Source organism: Cavia porcellus, unplaced genomic scaffold, assembly GCF_034190915.1.
Source record: "Cavia porcellus strain 051 isolate PalLab524CR breed Dunkin Hartley unplaced genomic scaffold, mCavPor4.1 scaffold_11, whole genome shotgun sequence".
NCBI lineage: Eukaryota > Metazoa > Chordata > Mammalia > Rodentia > Caviidae > Cavia > Cavia porcellus.
Genome location: NW_026947494.1, coordinates 75,960,119 through 75,978,796, shown reverse-complemented (window position 1 = coordinate 75,978,796; position 18,678 = coordinate 75,960,119). Strand labels below are relative to the sequence as shown.

At 42.7% G+C, this 18,678-nt stretch overlaps 1 protein-coding gene across 3 annotated transcripts in view; it reads right to left on the bottom strand.

The window, feature by feature from the left end:
* The window catches only part of Atp6v1h (ATPase H+ transporting V1 subunit H), a 162,415-nt gene extending 150,153 nt beyond the window's left edge, over window positions 1-12,262 (bottom strand). Inside the window, exons 1-2 of one of the 3 annotated variants that reach the window (XM_003465991.5) lie at window positions 12,028-12,262; window positions 10,643-10,787 (exon numbers count right to left, since the gene is read on the bottom strand). In XM_003465991.5, coding sequence (XP_003466039.2) covers window positions 10,643-10,755 — 113 coding nt within the window. In that variant the 5' untranslated portion in view covers window positions 10,756-10,787; window positions 12,028-12,262. Of the gene's footprint in view, window positions 1-10,642; window positions 10,788-11,805; window positions 11,977-12,027 lie in introns of those variants that run through there. The other 2 variants (XM_013148483.3, XM_013148482.3) reach the window with 2 other exon arrangements.
* Between the last annotated feature and the right edge of the window lie 6,416 nt (window positions 12,263-18,678).

Here is an 18,678-nt window from a genome sequence, read left to right as displayed (position 1 = left end):
AGGGAGAAGTTGGTAACATATCTACCTAGATGACCCTTAGTTTCAAAGAATGTGAATTTTACTCTGACTTTGGATAACCACAACCTTCTTTGCTAGCATTTACCATACTAAAATGTCAAATACCAGAAAGGTAGAATGGAATTTGACTGGAAAAAGAGAAATTTGCTTTTTAAGAGATGTCCAATCATGAGTATCTCTATTATAGTTTTCTTCACATAAGTGTATACAGTGATTTCTTTTTCAGAACATTGTTTCTGAGCCATTGCAGGATTCTGACCTCTCAAAGGAAAGTTGAAGCATGTTTATAGGACTGTGCACGAAGAAGCTAACATTTATCAGTACGTGCTTAAAGTGGGAGTTTTGCCTGAGTTCTCATTTAATCCTACCTATGGTTTTGGCTGCCACAACAGAACACCAGGACCGGGTTCTTTAAACAACAGAAACTTATTTCTCGGAGTTCTATAGGGTGAGAAAGCCCACCAAGATCAGGAAGGATGCCAGCAGCCTTGTTGTCTTCTTGGCTTAAAGATGGAAGCGTCTAGCTGTATCTTCATTTGGTAGAGAAAGTGGGAAATTTGGGGTCTCTTCTAATGCCACCATCCCAGTTACTTTTCTCATTGCTGAGACAAAATACCTGATTCCCAAATTATAGGAGGAAAAGTTTATTTCAGCTCACAGTTTGTAGAGGTGTAAGTTCGTGGTTGACTGGTTTCAAGGCATACAGACATGGAAGAGAAGCATTGGAGAAGAAAAATAACTCCTGGAAAATCAGGCAGGAGGTATCAAAGGAGCCAGCAGCAGCAGCAGCAGCAGCAGCAAGTCTCCTTCTTTTTATCCCATCCAAGCTACAAGATTTTTGGGTGATGCCACCCACACCTAGGTTGGCCCTTTCCATTATCTACACCTAGATCTATGCTAAACCAATTTAGTTGCCACATACCCTAATCCAGCATCACACACCCATGATGCAATCACCTCCCCAAAACCCCACTATGAGTTCATGAGGCTTTGGGGGGACATCTAGATACAAACTATAACATTCTACTCCTGACTGCTGATAAGAGGCTCATATGTATCTCTTTGTGCAGAAGGCATGTGGTCTATCTCTAAGAGTTGCTGAAGTTCTAATAGTTTCAGTATTGCTGAACAGTTCAAGTCCAAAGTCTCCTCTAAGATTTAAGGCAAACTCTTAACTCTAAGTCCCTCTACAAATGAAAAGAAAGTTAAACACTTTCAACATACAATGGTACAGCATTACCTTTCCAAAAGTTATAAACAAAGAGACAGAAACTAAAGCAAGTCCAATATTTATCAGGGTAAACATTAAATCCCCTAGTTCCATATCTTGCATCTGATGCGATCTGTAAACTCTGAAGTGCTTAGGTGGCTCTGCCCCTACGGCACTCCTGATTGTTGTAGCTTTAATGGATTTTCCCTTGGTCTGGCTTTGATCAGTCCTTGTCAGTTTCCTTAGATGGCCCATGTTCCTGGTTTCTCCACCCTTCTGGGGTCTTCACTACACCTCTGGCTTCATATTCACAGCTTCTCACATTGCCTTCGCAGAGGCATACTGCTTGGCCTCCCAGGTTTTCTTTTGCAACCTGGGCAGAAGTCTTCCTGAGTCCACAGTCTTGCATTCTGTGTGCACCTAACACCAGTGCCAATGGATGATGACAAGGTCTGACACCAGCTGGAGCAGTAGCAATGCTTTTTTCTCTCTTGGCTGTAAGGATCAAGTGTCTGGATTAATGAGCACTATGAAGAGCAGGAGAGGTAAACTTTTTCTTCTTGGAGCCTCCTTTATCGGGGCATTCATTCAAGTATAAGGACAAAAGTCTTGTATTCTAATCACTTCCCCAAAGGCCTTACCTCTTAATACCACCAGCATGGGGATTAAGTTGCAACATTAATTTTACAAGGACATGTGCTCAAACCTAACCAACTATGGTTACCCCCAAATTCATGTCCTTTTCATATGTAAGCTATACTCATTCCATTCTGATAACATCATACAACTTTAACTTGTGCTATGGCTTGTACCTATTTGTTCTCCCAAAGGCTCATGCAGTCATAGGTGGGGCTTTTTCAGGGGTGGCTGGACCTAGAATGTGTGATGCTGGGACTGACTCATGATACAATGCTAGGCTCAAGGGCACTAGGATTAAGTATGGGAGTGCTACCTGCTCTAAATAACCTTCATAAAATTTAAGGAGGAGAAAGAACTGTGGTTGTCTTTCGTTGCTTTTTCTACTTGTTGTCCACCATGAACTGTTTCTCCTTTCCATTGCCACCCTGCCTCGTGTCCAGCTGACTTAGAATTGAAACCTCTACAAATTGTGAGCTAAATAAACCTTTCTTCCCTTAACCATGGGTGTTGTGTATTTTGTCTCAGCAACAAGAGAAAAATAACTATGACAATTTGTTTTAGCATCAACATCAGTCTTGTCTAAATGCCATCTAAGACAGAAACAGTGAGACATAAGTTCCACTTCATTTGAATACAAATTCCCCTCCAGGTATGAGCTCATGAAGTCAAACAAGATATGTGCTTCCTCTGTACTATGGTGGGACAGGCATAGAATAGGTGCTACTATTTCCAAAGGGAGAAATAGGAAGAGAGGAGCAACAGGTCTCAAGCAAATCCAAACAAAACTAGGAAAATGACTTTTTAAGGTTTTAGAATAACCTGTGACTTGATTTCTTGTGTTCTGCACACTGAGGAAGCCCACCCAGCAGCTCTCACAGAAAGAAGTCTGCAATCCTTCCCCTGACCATGACTGTACTCTGATGCCTCTATAGTTCTGAGGCTTCAGAGCCACTGCCACTCTTGTGGCGTTGCCATCTCAGGGGCTTTGTGTGCTGGGCCCTGAGGCTCTCTGTGGCTGAGATCCAAAGTCTGATGGGGATAGCTGTGCCTCTGCAGACCAGGTACTCTGTGTGCTACAGAGCTGGCAGCACATGAATGCTGCCAAGGTTCACAGTCTGTACTTTCCAGAGTACAGCCAGAACCACACCTAAGACAGCTGAAGAGCAGTGAGCCAGAATTCATGTGATTAGTAAGCTTCATTGTCAACTTGATTGACTTGGGAGCTGCTTAGGGCATTAGTAAAGCCCTGGATGTGTCTGGGTGCGTTCTGGAGGCATCACTTTGGGTACTACATATGGCTCTGGTCCCTTCCTATCTGGCATTGTTCCCTTTGTGTCCTGGATGCCACCAACTAAGCAACTTTGTTCACTATACCTTTTGCCATAACACTCCTGCCTTGGAATCAGATAACCAGAGTCTCCTGAAGCCATGAGCTGAAATTAAATCTCTCTTCCTGTAAGTTATGGGTATGACTCAGTCACAGGAAAGCTAGCTAACACAATGTGACAGAAGAGACCTGAGGTGGCCTTGGAAATAAAGCTCTGAGGCCCCTGGACCCTTCCCTCAAAACCTTTCTGTCCCCAGTATTCCAGCAAGTGCTGGGACTTTGATGGAGGTATAGTCTGGAAGATCTCAGACATGCCTTGGAGGATTATCTCCATCTTTTTTTTTTTTTTTTTTTTTTTTTGTCTTTTTCCTTTTAGTGCCTGGCTTTCCTCCATCCATGCCATCTTCTTCACCAAAGGGTCCTTGGCTACACCCTTGGTTTTCTTTCTAACACACATTTAAATCACAGTAACTGCTGTTGTGGGCTGGGGATGTAGCTCAGTGGTAGGAAGCTTGCCTGACATGTATATAGGCTCTCAATTCTGATCCTCGGCACCACAAAAGTAAGAAAAACAAAGAAAAAATGCTACTGATGTGGAATTTCCTAAGAAGAAAGCATATGATTTCTTTAGCATTGATCTTCGCATGGTTGTTTTGAAAAACTTTCTGAATCCTCCCATGAATTCTGTAAGATGATTACAAATCTCCATTTTACTGACAGATAATAAGAAACTGCCACAGGTGAATTCTTTGGGCAAAATTATAAGAACTATGATGGAGCTAGGGTTCCACTCAGGACACCACCTAACGCACCCTAACCTGTGCTGAGGTGTCAGAGCAGGATGATTAGAAGGATTCGACTTTCACTTTCAGTCATTCCTTTCCCACTCCCTCCTTGAGTAGAGTAGTTTTCAAGCACATAAAGTGTGTGGCATTCTGGTATTGGAGATGAGTGCTGTGTAGGGGGTTGTGCAGAGAACAATTAGAATCGGGATATGGAGTTTATAATATTGTTTTATGATTGTCACCCAGAGTTAACACAAGAAAATGCAGGAAATCTATCCACAACACCACAGACATAGAGTATTTAACCAAGGGCCTGAATCCTACAGCAATGTCCCACATGAGTCCAGATAAAGACCCAGGGCTCAACACAATGCCTCCCACGAGTTCAACTGGAGGCCTAGAGCCCACAAGAAGACTCACGCCAGTCTCCTTTATGGATCTGTGCTGAGAAGGCCCAAAGGTCAGTGGTGGAAGCCAGAAAGTCTATGCCACCAGGATGAAGGAGCTGTGCTGGTGGGATGAGGGTTCTATGCTGGAGCCAAAAAGTCACACTCACAACAAAGACCAGGGCTGTCCTGAAAAACACCACAACCATCCTCAGTGACACGGAAGCCCTGAGCTCCTCCAACGACAATCACAGTCGAGTACTTGCCAGGAAGCTAGTGTGAGGAGTTCATCCTGGAGACCAAGCAGCACACGTCTTCCCCTCTGGAGCCAGGAAGCAATGCTCGATGTGAGGACCAGAGCTTCTCCAGGAGAACCAACTGCTCAAACAGAAACACGTAGGAAAACCCACAACATCTCAACACCTTAATGCCTCCCTTCTCCTTCTCCACATCTCTGTTTATGCTGGAAACTTTCCTCAGATGAAGCTTCTATGCTCAGCAGCATGGTGATTTAATTCTGCTGGTGTTAAGCTGACCACCAGTTTTTAAACTATAACAGCCATTCAACCAACACGTTCACAGCTTAGCTCTACCCTTAATGATGGGCTAACCCTTGTGGAACCTGAATTAATTTACCTGGAAAATGAGAACAATGACCGTTTGCTTTCCAGAGGCTGTACTGAGGATGAAATTAAATAATTCATATTAGACAGTTAACATGGCACCTGCCCCACAACAAGCACTGAATGAAACGTCACCTCTTAACTTTCCCCAAGTCTCACCCTTATGGTCCTACCCAGGCTGTTATAGATTAAGAACTGGTAGTCCACTTAACGCCAGCTGGATTAAATCAGCACAGCATTGAGTAAAAATGCTCCACCTGAGGAAAGTTGCCAGGATAAACAGGTGGAGAAAAAGGGAGGTGTGAGAGGGTTGAGGCATTAAGGAGGCATTGTGGGTTCTCCTACAAGTTGCTGTCTGAGCTGTTGGTTCCCCTGAAGAGGCTTTGGTCCTCACATCGAGCATTGCTTCCTGGCTCCAGAGGGGAAGACATGTGCTGATTGGTCTCCAGGATAAACTCATCACGCTGCTTCCTGGAACATACCCAACTGTGTTTTGTCGTCAGAGGAGCTCAGGGCCTCCGTGTCGCTGAGGACAGCCGTGATGCCTTTCAGGATAGCCCTGTTCTTTGTTGTGTGACTTCTTGGCTCCAGCGTAGAACCCTCTTCCCACTAGCACAGCTCCTTCATCCTGCTGGCATAGACTCTCTGGCTTCCACTGCTCTCCTTTGGGTCTTCCCGGCATGGATCCGTAAAAGAGGCTGGCGTGAGTCCTTCTTGTGGGCTCTAGACCTCCAGCTGGACTCATGGGAAGCACTGTCCTGAGCTCTGGGTTTTTATCTGCACTCATGTGGGACACTGCCGTGGGATTTAGGCTCTTGACTAAATAATCTGTCTTTGGTGTTGCGGATAGATTTCCTGCATTTTCCTGTGTTAACTTCTAGTGACTATTATAAAAATACTATAAACTCCATGCCCTAATCCTAGTTGTTCTCTGTATACAACCCCTGACTACAACACAGGCCAAACAATGTACCTGACCTTCTGTGTCTTCACAAATCAAAAACACTTTACATCAAATTTCTGCACTCACTTCCTCCAGTGTATTTTGTCATTCCAGACTCAGAACAAGGTCATCCTCCCTTCTCTGAAAACCTCTCTCCTCTACGGCAATACAACACCAATGCACCCAGTCTTGTCTGAAAACCTCTGTCCTTCCAGTGGTTACCCCTTGATATCCTGTTTCCCTCCCCACTCCTCAGGGGCCCCTGCATCACTGGGTTTTGGGTGTTGGTTCTTCAAGACTTCTCTCCATGGCTCAACTCTTGGAAATTTGCTTTTCTTTCCCAAACTCTTCACTCCAGGGAGAATTCAGATCAATGTAGTTCCATTCTATCTCTCTGTCTCTCTCTCGTATCATCACTTCTTCTACCACTATGTAAAAACAAATCTTCACAAATGCAGCATCATTTCTACTGCATCTGTCTCCTTCAGCTCCAAACCTGACTCGATCTTCCAACTTCACTTAACAAGCAGCACAGACCTCCCCCTAATATTTTTATTTATTTATTTTTGGTACCAAGGATCAAACTCATGATTTTGCATTTGCCAGGCAGGTGCTGCATGGCTGAATTATACCCCCAACCCCCACACTAATTTTTAAATGCAGACTCTTCTTATTAAAATACATGTCCATCCAGACGTGGTAGCACACACCTGTAATCCCAGCACTCAGGAGGCTGAGGCAGGAAGACTGCCATAAGTTTGAAGCCAGCTGGGCTATGTAGCAAGTTCAATGCCTGAACTACATAACATGATCCTGTCTCAAAAATTAAAAAAAAAAAAAAAAATGGGGCGGGGGCTGTCCACAAAACTGCCCTGTTGCCCTCAGTATCACTCTGGCCATGTCATCCTGACCTGACGGAGACTGAAGGGAACCACAAGCCGCCTGAAACTCCCCAAACACTGCACACTCTTCCGAGCTTCAGCTCCTGCAGGGGCTCCTTTTACTACACCACCCCAGGCCTCTGCTTGGATGACCCTACAGTATCCTCTTGTGTTCTGTGAAAACTTCCCAATACTCCCAGGCAATTATTTGTTCCTTCCTTGTTAATAGTTTTCTTTCTGTTGTATACATCTTATATTGCAAATCTGTAATTACACATTTTATAATCTAATTTGTTTAAAATTCTGTTACCTCTTTAGACTTTAAACTCAACAGCAAGGGTGGTACATTATGATACTTGTATCCTCAAAACACAGTTTTACTGTATTCCTGCTTGACTCAAACAGCCATGTTTATTCATTTCTGTTCTAATTAAAAGCTTAATCAAATATAAACACTGTATTTTCACAATATGTTAACATACGTGAGCTAAAAGCAAACAGTCACAGCCTGGTACTCAACTACTCCAAAACTCACTGAATTTGGAACTCAACACACCTTTTTATTAGTACGTGTTTGCAGTACATTATGATTACACTTATCATGGAGAACCAGTACATGGATATCACACATCTTGGGTTTTTTCCCATCTGCTATCCCTCCTACCCTCCCTGCTCCATCCAATTTTGGTGCCCTTCCCATCTGCAAAGGCTCTGTTTCCATTTATTTTGCTTCTTTTACCCATCTCCTTTCCCTCCCCTCCTTTTACCACATTATCCTTCCCATTTGAAAAAGACCCCCCTACTTCCTACTATCTTCATTTTGCTCCTTATTTGTATTTTGGATTTCTTAAATAAGAGGAACCATATGATGCTTAATTTGTATTCCTGATTTATTTCACTGAACATTGTGGTCTCAAGGTGCATCCATTCACCTACAAATTCGTTTTGTTTAGTACTTGACATTAAGCTATAACTTGTTGGTGTGAATTACTTTGTGACATGCTACCTTTCCAATCAAACAATCTGTTTAGCTTTCATTTTTGGTACTCCTCACATCTCCCAGAACCAATTAATCTAAGTACTGAGGCACCATAGCACTGGCTTTTGACCCTGGAAAACTCTCCCAAAGGTTTTATCCTATCAGCATATGATACAAGATTTACTCATTTTGCATATGTCATGACCAACCCAAATAATCTGTGAACTCCTTCAGGAACACCCACCAGCGTCCACACATCAACCGGCTTGACAGCAGGCCCATGGTTAACACTTGGTGAACATGTGCACATAAACACATAGATTAGCAGGGGCTCTGTAAAAGAGACTTGTAAAACAGACAGCAGAAACAATGAGGGAAAAGGGACAATACAATGTGCAGCACAGAGGCCATAAAACCAAAGAAACAGAGGAGAAAAACTGAAAACTACAATGTCATTAAAAACGTCCTAAATATTAACACTAGAGGAAGTTTTGCTAGACTGTCTAGTGTTTTATGATCAACAATATTTTTCTATTTAGGTTATAAACAAACCCAGGGTTTATAAACATAAACTTTCTTGTTGTTTAGTCTAAACACTGGAATAAGTAAGAAATTCAGAAACAGAGCTTGGAATCCTAATTTCATAATGAATTTAAACAGTTACACTGATACCAATCAGCAAGGTAAACATCAATAAGCCCCCACCTTGCTCTGTCTCCCCTTCAGTCACCGTCTCACAATGATCTACACCTTTCAAGAGAGGATCTGAAAGTCATTCCTAGACTTTTTCACTCTCACATATGAAATCAATCACTGTCTTTCTCAAACCTCTCCAGCTCGGTCCATTCTAACACCCATTTGCTACTACTACTGACTTTCCCTACCTCTGTCTGTTGCTGACAAATTCACTCTTTACACTGTCAGCAAAACAGTCCAACCGAAATAAATCTGATCATGCAATAAAAACTTCAACAGCTACAGCAGTGGTTTTGTTCCCTTCTCCATTTTTCCCACTATTAGAAAAAATGAAGCTGGGGGCAAATGCATGCTAGGCCAGCGCTCTACCACTTAGTTATACCCCCCGGTCTTTTATAAATTTTATTTTGAGACACAATCTCACTAAATCATCCAAGCTAACCTAAAAATCAAACTCCTCCTCCTCCTCCTCAGCATCCCAAATAGCTGGCATTACAGCCATAAAGCACCGCATCTGGGGGTGGCAGTGCTTTTTAAACTCCACTCCATGGCACCCTAATGAGGATGGTGAATGATCTGAAGTAGGAGACTGAGACACATTCCTACCACTACTGTACTACTATTTTCATCTATTTTACAGACTAAGCTATTTTATTAGACTTCATATCAATCATGGGCTTCACAGCTTAAGCCTCACCTCAAAAAATACTACTGACAGGAAAGCACAAACTCCTTTCTAATTTAACTGAGCACATAAGGACCTTCACAATCAGCCCCGGGCTCCCTCAGCCTCAATTGTCCCCACTCCCAGCCTCCAACAATGAATGACTCTCTCTCCGCATGCCACTCTACCACCCTGCCTTTGCTCACAATTTCTTACACGTGAAAGTTGTTCTTTGTTGCCACATGACTGATTATCATGCATCCTTGAAAACTCACTTCAGGGACCACCCTCTTCCAAACAACTTCCTGAGGCCATGAAACTCTGCCCTTTTTCTTGGTTTCATCTCACACCCTGGGTGTCTCTCTATTATCACAGTTAACACACTAAATTAAGTGAATGTTTATACAGTATGGGTTTCTTTATGAACGGTATTCTACATACTTTCTGAAGCCATAAAGTCAAAAAAAATGCCTTAAATTGGTGATGAATGACTACGCTGAGACCTTAAAAAATCACTTTTGTACCCTATTGATCCCTCCTACAACAAAACAAACTGCTAAATATAACAGATTCCTCAACTTGTTCTTTCATATATATGCAGATTGAACTGATTTCCTTAATGATTCACTAATTAATATGATATGAAATCAACTCAACTTATAAAACATGGTCAAGCAAGGCCAGGGATTTAGCTCAGTGGTGTAAGTGCCTGCTTGGCAAGCACAAGGTCGTGAATTCGACTCCTGGACAAAATTAAATTAAATTAAATGTATTAATGAGTAACAATTCAACTCCAAAAAACACGGTCAAGAATAAATGAATGCTAAATTCATAAACATAAGTTACTATAAGTAACAACTGAACATTAAATCTTAATATACATAAGGAAAAAAACTACAATTTATTGAATATATTCAACATTTTAATGCTTATGTTCAACTGTGCTAATTACTTGAAATACACCATTTCAGCAGCAAGCCTGAAGAATATATATAGATATCATTTTACATCTGCTTTAACTCAGAGCAGTTAAATGATTTGCCTAAGATCACTAAACTAGTAGTAGACAGAATGAGAATTCAAATCCAACTCTTAAACCTCAAATCTCTAAAATTTCTAAGAGCTATTTTTCAACCACACGTCCCCACTCTGACCACCAAGGCACACAGGGCCTACGAAGCGTATTTGCCCATGAACTTCTTCCTGCCTCGGTAGCCCTTAACATCCCTCCTATGCTTCCAACTCACTCAAAAAGTACTTTTTCTAGACATGTGGTCAAAGCACTTTGTATAAGCAGCTCTACTTCCCCATTAGAATCACAAGTTGTTTCCACCACACTTCACTGTCTAACAACTAACTGTGCTGAAGAGGAAATGTCTCTTCCACACTCATTAGCAATTTTCCAGTATTTCTCTCATAGGTGCATGATCGTGAACGAGTCTGACAGAAAAGCACATGATTCTGCATGACTCACAGCTAATCGGTACTTACTGAAGGTAGGACTGCCAGTTCACTTTATTAGCTCGAACCTCTGCAGCTTTGGCTGCAATAATGTTGGTCGGAACAGCAGCGTCAACGGCCCCTCGAATATCCATTTTTGTCATCTAAAGTGGATGATCTTTAATGTTTTTCAGATCTGCAATTTTGATGCAAGGAAAAAAATAGAACACCAAAGTGTTACTCTTTAACAACTACTACTATTACTAATATCACTATTATCACTTTATGTCCTCAGGCATTCAGCTCAAATATTAAATATCGTAAGTCTGCAAACACTACCATTGTATTTCAAATCTTGCCCAATGCTCCATAAACAGGTTCCATATAGTTTTACCATTCCCAAGAATCATTTTTAATTAGCTGGCCTATTATTACAGTGAGATTTTTAAAGTGACCATTTAAGATACTGACGTCAGAAAGCATAACTAAATAAAACAGGCATAAAATAAAAAAAAATCAGTGCTGAGGACTAAATAGAGGGTCTTGTGTTACGTGTACTGGGAAAGCATATTAAGTATATTTATTAGGTTCAATTTTCCTTCTCTGATAGAAACAATACAAACCAGTATAATACTGGTAGAGGCAATTACTGTACCTAATAATGTTTACTAAATATTTTGAAATGATGCATTAAAAATTATAAGTCCCTTCTAAACACACATTTAAATTAAAATACATAAAAGAAGAAAAGTTTTGGAACAAATACCTATCCCAATTTAGACACAGCCAACAATGGGAGTCTGGTCTGGTGATAAGAACTCAATAATGAGCTTTGCAGTAATTTTCATTTCTAGAAACAAACGTTAATTTTTATCAAACCACAAAGTATAGATCACTGTTCACAAAATGTAAGTTAGTGGCCACCACTACAAAAGAAGCAAAAATTATTCCCAAAATTCCATTCAGAGTTCGCAACAACCTTAATCTCTGTATCTGAGGATCTGCAGCCTAAACAGGTAGTTTAATGAGGGCTCCTAGGACCTGATGAAACAGGTTCTGTCTGGTACAGACTGGAATTCCAGAAACAGGCTCGGCCCCAGCGGCAACCCAAGACTGTTAGCTAGTCCCCGAGCAAGTCGCACCTCTGGGAATCCGGCCTTGGCCTAACCCTGGAGGGTATACTTTCCTCCATTCCCCTCCACTCCTCTGCCCACCTCTTCTCGCTCTTTCCCCTTGCTCTGAACGCTGGCTCTTTTCAAAACCCTGGTTGAGGCCTGGAAGGCAGAAAAATGTAACAATCCGAGGCCGGAAGAGGACCCGAGGGGCCACCGGGAAGTAACCAGCAGGTCCCAGGGAAGCTGGAGAAACTGCAGGGATCCGCTCCTCTAGGCAGGCAGGCGGCAGACAGAAACTACCCCAGGGACCCTGCAACGAACCCAGAGGAGGCAGGACGGGCGCGGCGGTCCGCGGAGTCCAGGCCACCGCCAGGCTGGAGCACCGAGTCACGGCCAAGCTGGCGTTTCCTGCGCGGTCCGGGCTTGAGCGGCTGCGGGAGGCTCGGGGGGCAGACGGTGAAGGAACCCCGCACCCAGGAGACGTTGAAGGGCGACACCGGCAGGAGGAAGCCGCGGCTGCCCCAGAATGACAGGAGCGCCGGTCACGTGAGAAGGGGCACGTGACAACCGCAGCGGGCGGAATGCGGAAGCCGGGAAGGCCCAAAACAGCCGAGGGAGGGGCGTTGCCCTGAGTGGGCTCCTGCTCGGTGCCGGGAGCTGGAGACGCGGGGACCACGACGTCAGCCCGGAAGGACCCGGAGCTCGCGACCCAGAGAGCCTGAAGCAAAACAGAGCTGCGCCCTCAAACCCAGATCTCCGCCTGGGACGATTGAGGACGTCGGCTTGGAAACCAATTCACGTTTTTGGAAAGGTTAATTCAGTGCCTTCAAATAGTTTTTAATTTTATTTCTCCAGTGCTAAAGCGAACCCTCCTGAGTGCTGAACATAGCATTTTGTAAATGAGTGTTTCCTCTCTGCACTTTAAGAGCAGGTATATTCCCAGCCCTGTGTGAGCTCTAAGAGGTTTTTGTTTTCCCTCTCCACTCTACCCTGGGCAGATCTTTTCCTGGCTTTAATTCCTCCCGTCAGTGCCCTGCTGTGCTCATAGGATTCTCTTGGGATCCTCTGAAGCTCCTCAGATTCTCTTGCTGTGCCCCTGTATTGTAGCCACCTTGACCTCTCGGGACTCCCCTGCACAGTCTCCTCACCTGCGGGGTACGTTAGCCTCCACCTGGACCCCCTGCCCTAAATCACAGACTGAACACTTTATCTGAGAAGGAAGAGGGCATCCGCGGGGCTCACTTCGTTTTTTAATTTTCTTTGTTCTTTGTGGCTGCCCTTTGTTGCCGATACCCAATGTCTTCTGTACCATTTTTTCGTATGCTTACTTAAATTTATTAGCTATTTCAACTGAAAAGGTAAAATAGATTACTGTCATGATACATTGGCAAGAAGTGGAAATTTGAGCATTCTTTTGAAAGCAAATATAAGGAAAACTTTAGGCAGAGGATGAAGCAGAAACTATGTATCAATAAATCCCCCAATATAAAACAGGAAATGTTATTTTAAAACCAGTAAAATAATCCTATGGTGGCACGTAGTCTTAGTCATTTGGGAGATTGAGGCAGGAGAGTTGGCAGTTCAAAGCCAGCCTGGGCAGCACAGGCAACATACCAAGACCCTGCCTCATGTTTTAAAAATGAAGAAAAAGGAACAGTAAAATATTGCCTGCCTTACTTCCAAACCAAGAAGCAAATGACAAGCTTTCCTCAAAATGTATTCAGTTTCTTTATTCTCAAAAGAGCCTTCCTTTGGTCTTCCTTCAGAATTCTGCATTTTCCCATATTGTCATTATTTTTAATTCATATATAAGGAAACTGGTTTCCAATATTGATATAAAATGCATATCACAGTGTCTCTGATGTTGGAAGAAGTCTTCTTGCTCTTTGCTGTAGCTTAGATGTTGAACATCTCTCAAAGGACCAAGTGATGAAGGCTTGGTGGGGTGGTAATACTGGAAATTGCTCTGGACTTTTAGAAAAGAGCATTATAGGAGGTCCTTCAGTGCTTAGGGGTGTACGCTGGGAGAGCACTGTGGGACACCAACCTCTTCCTTTTTCTGTTTTACTTTCTGGCCATGAGGTGAAAAGTTTTCTGTACCACCCTCCCGGAATCCAGTATACTTAACAGAGAAGCCCAAAGCAATGAATCTGCCCACTCTTGAACTGGAACCTACAAAATTATGAGCCAAAATAAACTTTTCTCTTAATTATCTCGAGCAATTACAGTGAAGACACGTAATTCATGTCATTGTGGATAGAATGAAGAACACAGTGACTGTTAAATTCTGAAATTTATACAACATAATAGAAACCGTGAGATGTCAGGGACATCTGAAAATAAGATAAGGATTTAAATTAAGCATTTGTAAGCCAAATAGCAAAACCCTTCTTGCCACTTTTATTAATAATTTACCATTGAATGTGAAACTGAAATAGGATCCTATAGGGATGTATGTGGTGATATGGTCAAAGTTTGTCAAAATTTTATATGTATTTCAAGGGTATGACAAGATAACCTGTTACTGCTTACCTATGATGAACAGATGGAAGCAAGGACCTGGCTTCCAATAGGCTAATATGTAAATGTTGTTTATTTCCATTGTCATTACTGTTAAACAGTACATAAAATAATAATTTAATATAAAATAATAATTTAAATAGCATTTACTTTCTAGTAAGTATATAAGTGATCTAGAGGTTAAATATGCCAAAAGATGTGCATAGGTTATATATAAGTACTGTACCTTTTTATTTTTATTTTTTAATTTTATTTAAACAAAGACAAAACAAAATGGAAAATGGGTAGAAATAGTACATACTTTCAAAGAAAAACAGTAATTAATCACTTGTTGATGTTTATATATTGACCTCTTAAAAAATAATTGTTCAAGGTACAAAAGTGGAACATATAAATAGGAATTCAAACAGAGAGACTGCAAATAGCTCTGTTCAACTATCTAATAAAAACTTGGTAATATGGCTATCAATTCTATACACTTAAACATGTACGCATTTATCCATATCTTCATTTATGTTGAGATTAAATAAACTAAAGCAGACTAAAATCGCTTTGAACAAAGATTAATAGTATTGCTGGATTTCACATCATGACTCTCCAGAATCAGCACTGAGTACTGTAGTGTCTTTTTTCCTTCAAAGCATTTGTTCATTTAATCATATGTCATAAGTGATAGGATTGTTTCCAAAAAATGAGAAGTATAAAACAAAAGAGGCCTTTATTTTGAGAACACGGAAAGAGAGAACCAGCACCCCCGACCACTGGAGTCTGGCTTTCTCTCTGGCAGACACATGGCATCGGGGGTATGTAAGTAGCCTCGGTTTGGGGTGGAACCTAAGGGGGCATCAGGGATGCACGGGTAGCCCATTGGTCCTAGGTTTGGTGCCATAGGTAAGTTCCTGTCTGGGCCATAACCCATTCATATCCCGTCTTATGATTATTATTATGAAAAGGGGCAAAGATTTCTCTCTTTAATTCCTGCTGACAGGGGGCACTGTACTGGAGTCTAGGGGAGTCAACAGGGTGATGGTTGATGCCCAGATACACGCTGGTGCCACGTGTTTTAGCCAGGACAACTTTACTGGTGAATGCATGTATGTTACACTGGAAAAACAAAGAGACATGATGTTATGAGGAGACATGGCACTGTCATATTTAAGGGCCCAGGTGAGGTAGATGGAAAGGAGCCTTTGATTTTAGACATGTCATTATATCAGGATGATGTTGAGGTAGGATCATTGTCATGGTGAGGTAGACTTCTGAAAATTAAGTGTGAGGTTAGGAGGAGTGATGTTATGAGAGGTGATTACTCCCCCATCTGAAAGCATAAAAGTTAAAAGGGTAGGTGTGTAAAACTTGTCTCTGGTCTAGGAGTTGAACTGGAAAAAATAGGGGGAGTAGGGAAGGCAGTGGCTGTACCGGTACAGGGAAGGTAAGGGCCTAGGCTTTCAGGGATGTTACGTTTACCCAAACAGCTGAGGGTAGAAAGAACTAAGACAGTTGTCACATAGAACATTATGAAGATGATCTTACACACGATGTGGGAGTCTTTGGGAAAGACTATGAGAGTCCTGCTGTAAAAATGATCATTAATAGAACGTAAGAAATTAGGAACCAAAGTGGATAACGAAACATGACTTAGCCTGTTAACTGTGGCTGCGAGGCCTTCATGAAACGGAGATGGGTGGGTGACAGAAGATGAGATGGCCACTCAGAATGATCAGATTCAGGGCTGGGAGGGCATCTCTTAGCCCGAGTGATGTGAAACCAGGATGGGAGTCCAGCAACTTTGACCACTGTAGGGGTAGCCAAGTAGACCAGATAGGGGCCACTCCACCTCGGTTGTAGTCCTGTGGATTTAGAACATTTGAGATAAGTTAGATCTCCTGGGGATATGGGAGGATCTGGTTTGGCTTCTCCAGAGGGTTGTGGAAGGCAGAGATCAGCATGTTGTCACAGCAGGTGTCGGAGGAAGGAGAGGACTGGGACATAGCCAGGGGAGGGAGATTTTGGGGAGTAGGAAGATTGTGGAGTAAGAATGGCCTGCCATACATAAGTTCAAAAGGACTTAGGAAAGAAGGAGCCCGGGGAAGTGCCCTGAGTTTGGCTAAGACTAAGGGCAAAAGTTGCAGCCAAAGTTGGTGTAGTTCTAAAGTGAGTTTTGTAAGGTGTGTCTTTATGAGGCCATTTGCCTTTTCTACTTTTCCTGAGGATTGCAGATGGTATGGGATGTGTAGGTGCCAGCTGATGTGTAAGCTCGAGGATACCTGTTGAGTGATCTGAGAAATAAAGGCGGAACCATTATCTGACTGAATACTCTGAGGTAGACCAAACCTTGGAATCATTTCTTGTAATATAACTTTGGTAACTATATCAGCAGTTTCCCTGGTTGTGGGAAAGGCTTCTATCCATCCTGAAAAGATACAAACAAAGGTGAGAAGATATTTGAGAGTCTTGTGGCGGGGCATGTGTGTAAAATCTATCTGCCAGTCCTGACCAGGAATGTGTCCTTGAAACTGATGGGTAGGAAAGAAAGGGGGTGCCATACGTCCCTGAGGAGAGGTCCTGGCACAGAGGTCACAGGTGTGAGTAATCTTAAGAATGATAGCTCTTAGAGAAGGGTGTGTGACTGTTGGGGCTAAGAGTTTGTATAGGGCCTGTGATCCTATATGAAAACAGTTGTATAAGTCAGTGATGATGTCTAAGGCCTGTTGATGTGGGAGAACAAGTTTAGATCCCTGAAAAATCCATCCCTGAGTGTTTTGTGTGTAACCTGGTTTATGAAGTAGCTGTAACTGCTCTGGTGAATAATGAGGCTGAGGTAGACTGTTTGGGACTAATGGGAGAAGATGAGAATGGCAGGGCCCTTGTGCAGCTAACTTGGCTTGTAAATCTGCAAAGGCATTGATTGCCTTGAGCAATAGGATCTGTAGAGTTCTCTACAATGGTGTCCTCTACAATGAATAACTGCTGCCTGCTTTGGAAGTTGGGCTGCCTCTAGAAGTTTAAGGATAAGGGGAGCATTAATGATGGGGGTCCCCTGAGTGGTAATAAAAACCCGTTCTTTCCAGATAGAGGCATGAGAGTGTAAAATGCTAAATGTATACTTTGAGTCAGTATATATATTTATAATCTTGTCTTTTGCTAGTGTAAGAGCCCTTGTAAGGGCAATAAGTTCTGCCCTCTGCGACAAGGTGCCAGGTGGCAGTGGATTTGCTGCTGTAACTTTTGACTGGTTAACTATTGCGTATCCTGCCTTCTTTTGGTTGTCTGTGTTTGTTGAACTGCCATCTATGAACCATGTGTCAAAGGCTAAAGAGAGAGGTGTGCTACTGATGTGAGAGAAAGGGGTGGGAGTCATCTGTAAAAACTCAATACAGTCATGGTGAGGGTGGCCCTCTGAGGTGGGAAGTAAGGTTGCCACATTAAGAGGACCACTAGTTGCAATAGAGATGCAAGGGTCTTGAGAGAGAGCTAAGTGTACCTGTTGAAGGCGAGAAGGGGTCATTAGGGCAGGGAGCACCTTATGTGAGATAAGCTCACGTAGGTGATGAGGTGAGTGTACTGTAATAGATTGCCCTAATGTAAACTTTTTAGCTTCCTGTATCAGGAGGGCTGCAGGTGCAAGAGCTCAGAGACAAAGAGCCCATCCTTTTACTGTGTGATCTGTTTTGACAAGTAAATTACTGCTTGAAAAGAAGGTCCCTTTTTGTGTTGTAGTACACCTATAGTGTTGTGGCCCTGACAAGTAATGTATAGGATGAAAGGTTGAGTGGGATCAGGAAGGGTAAGAGCTGGAGCTTTTAGGAGAGCCTCTTTTAATTTTTGAAAGGAGGCATGTATAGGCCTAGTAGGGTCCAGGGGTCCTGATAAGGGACTCTTAGCGGCCTTGTAGAGGGGTTGAGCTAGGGCTGCAAAGTTAGGAATCCAGAGACGAAAGACATTAGGTAAACCTAGGAAAGGTGTAACCTGCTGTTTAGTTGTGGGCACCTAGAAGTCACAAAGAATTGCCTTATGATCTGAACATGGAGCGAGTGGTGGAGCGAGTGGTGGGGGTGAGAGCAAGACCTAGGTATTTGACTTTTGAGGAGGCTATCTGGGATTTAGTAGTGGAGACCCTGTATCCACGACTAGCAACGAAATTAAGAAGACTGGCTGAATGGTGTATGGCTAACATATGGGATGAAGAACATAATAGAAGATCATCTATGTATTGAAGAAGACCACTAGGTTTGAGATCAAGTTCTGTGAGGTCAGTAGTGAGAGCCTGACTAAAAAAGTGAGGACTATCTCTGAACCCTTGGGGGAGCACTGTCCAAATAAGTTGTTGAGACCTGAGAGTGTCTGGGTCAGTCCATGTGAACACAAAGAGGTCCTGGCAATCAGGGTGTAGGCGGATAGTGAAGAAGGCATCTTTAAGATCTATAACTGTAAAGTGAGTGGTGGAGGGAG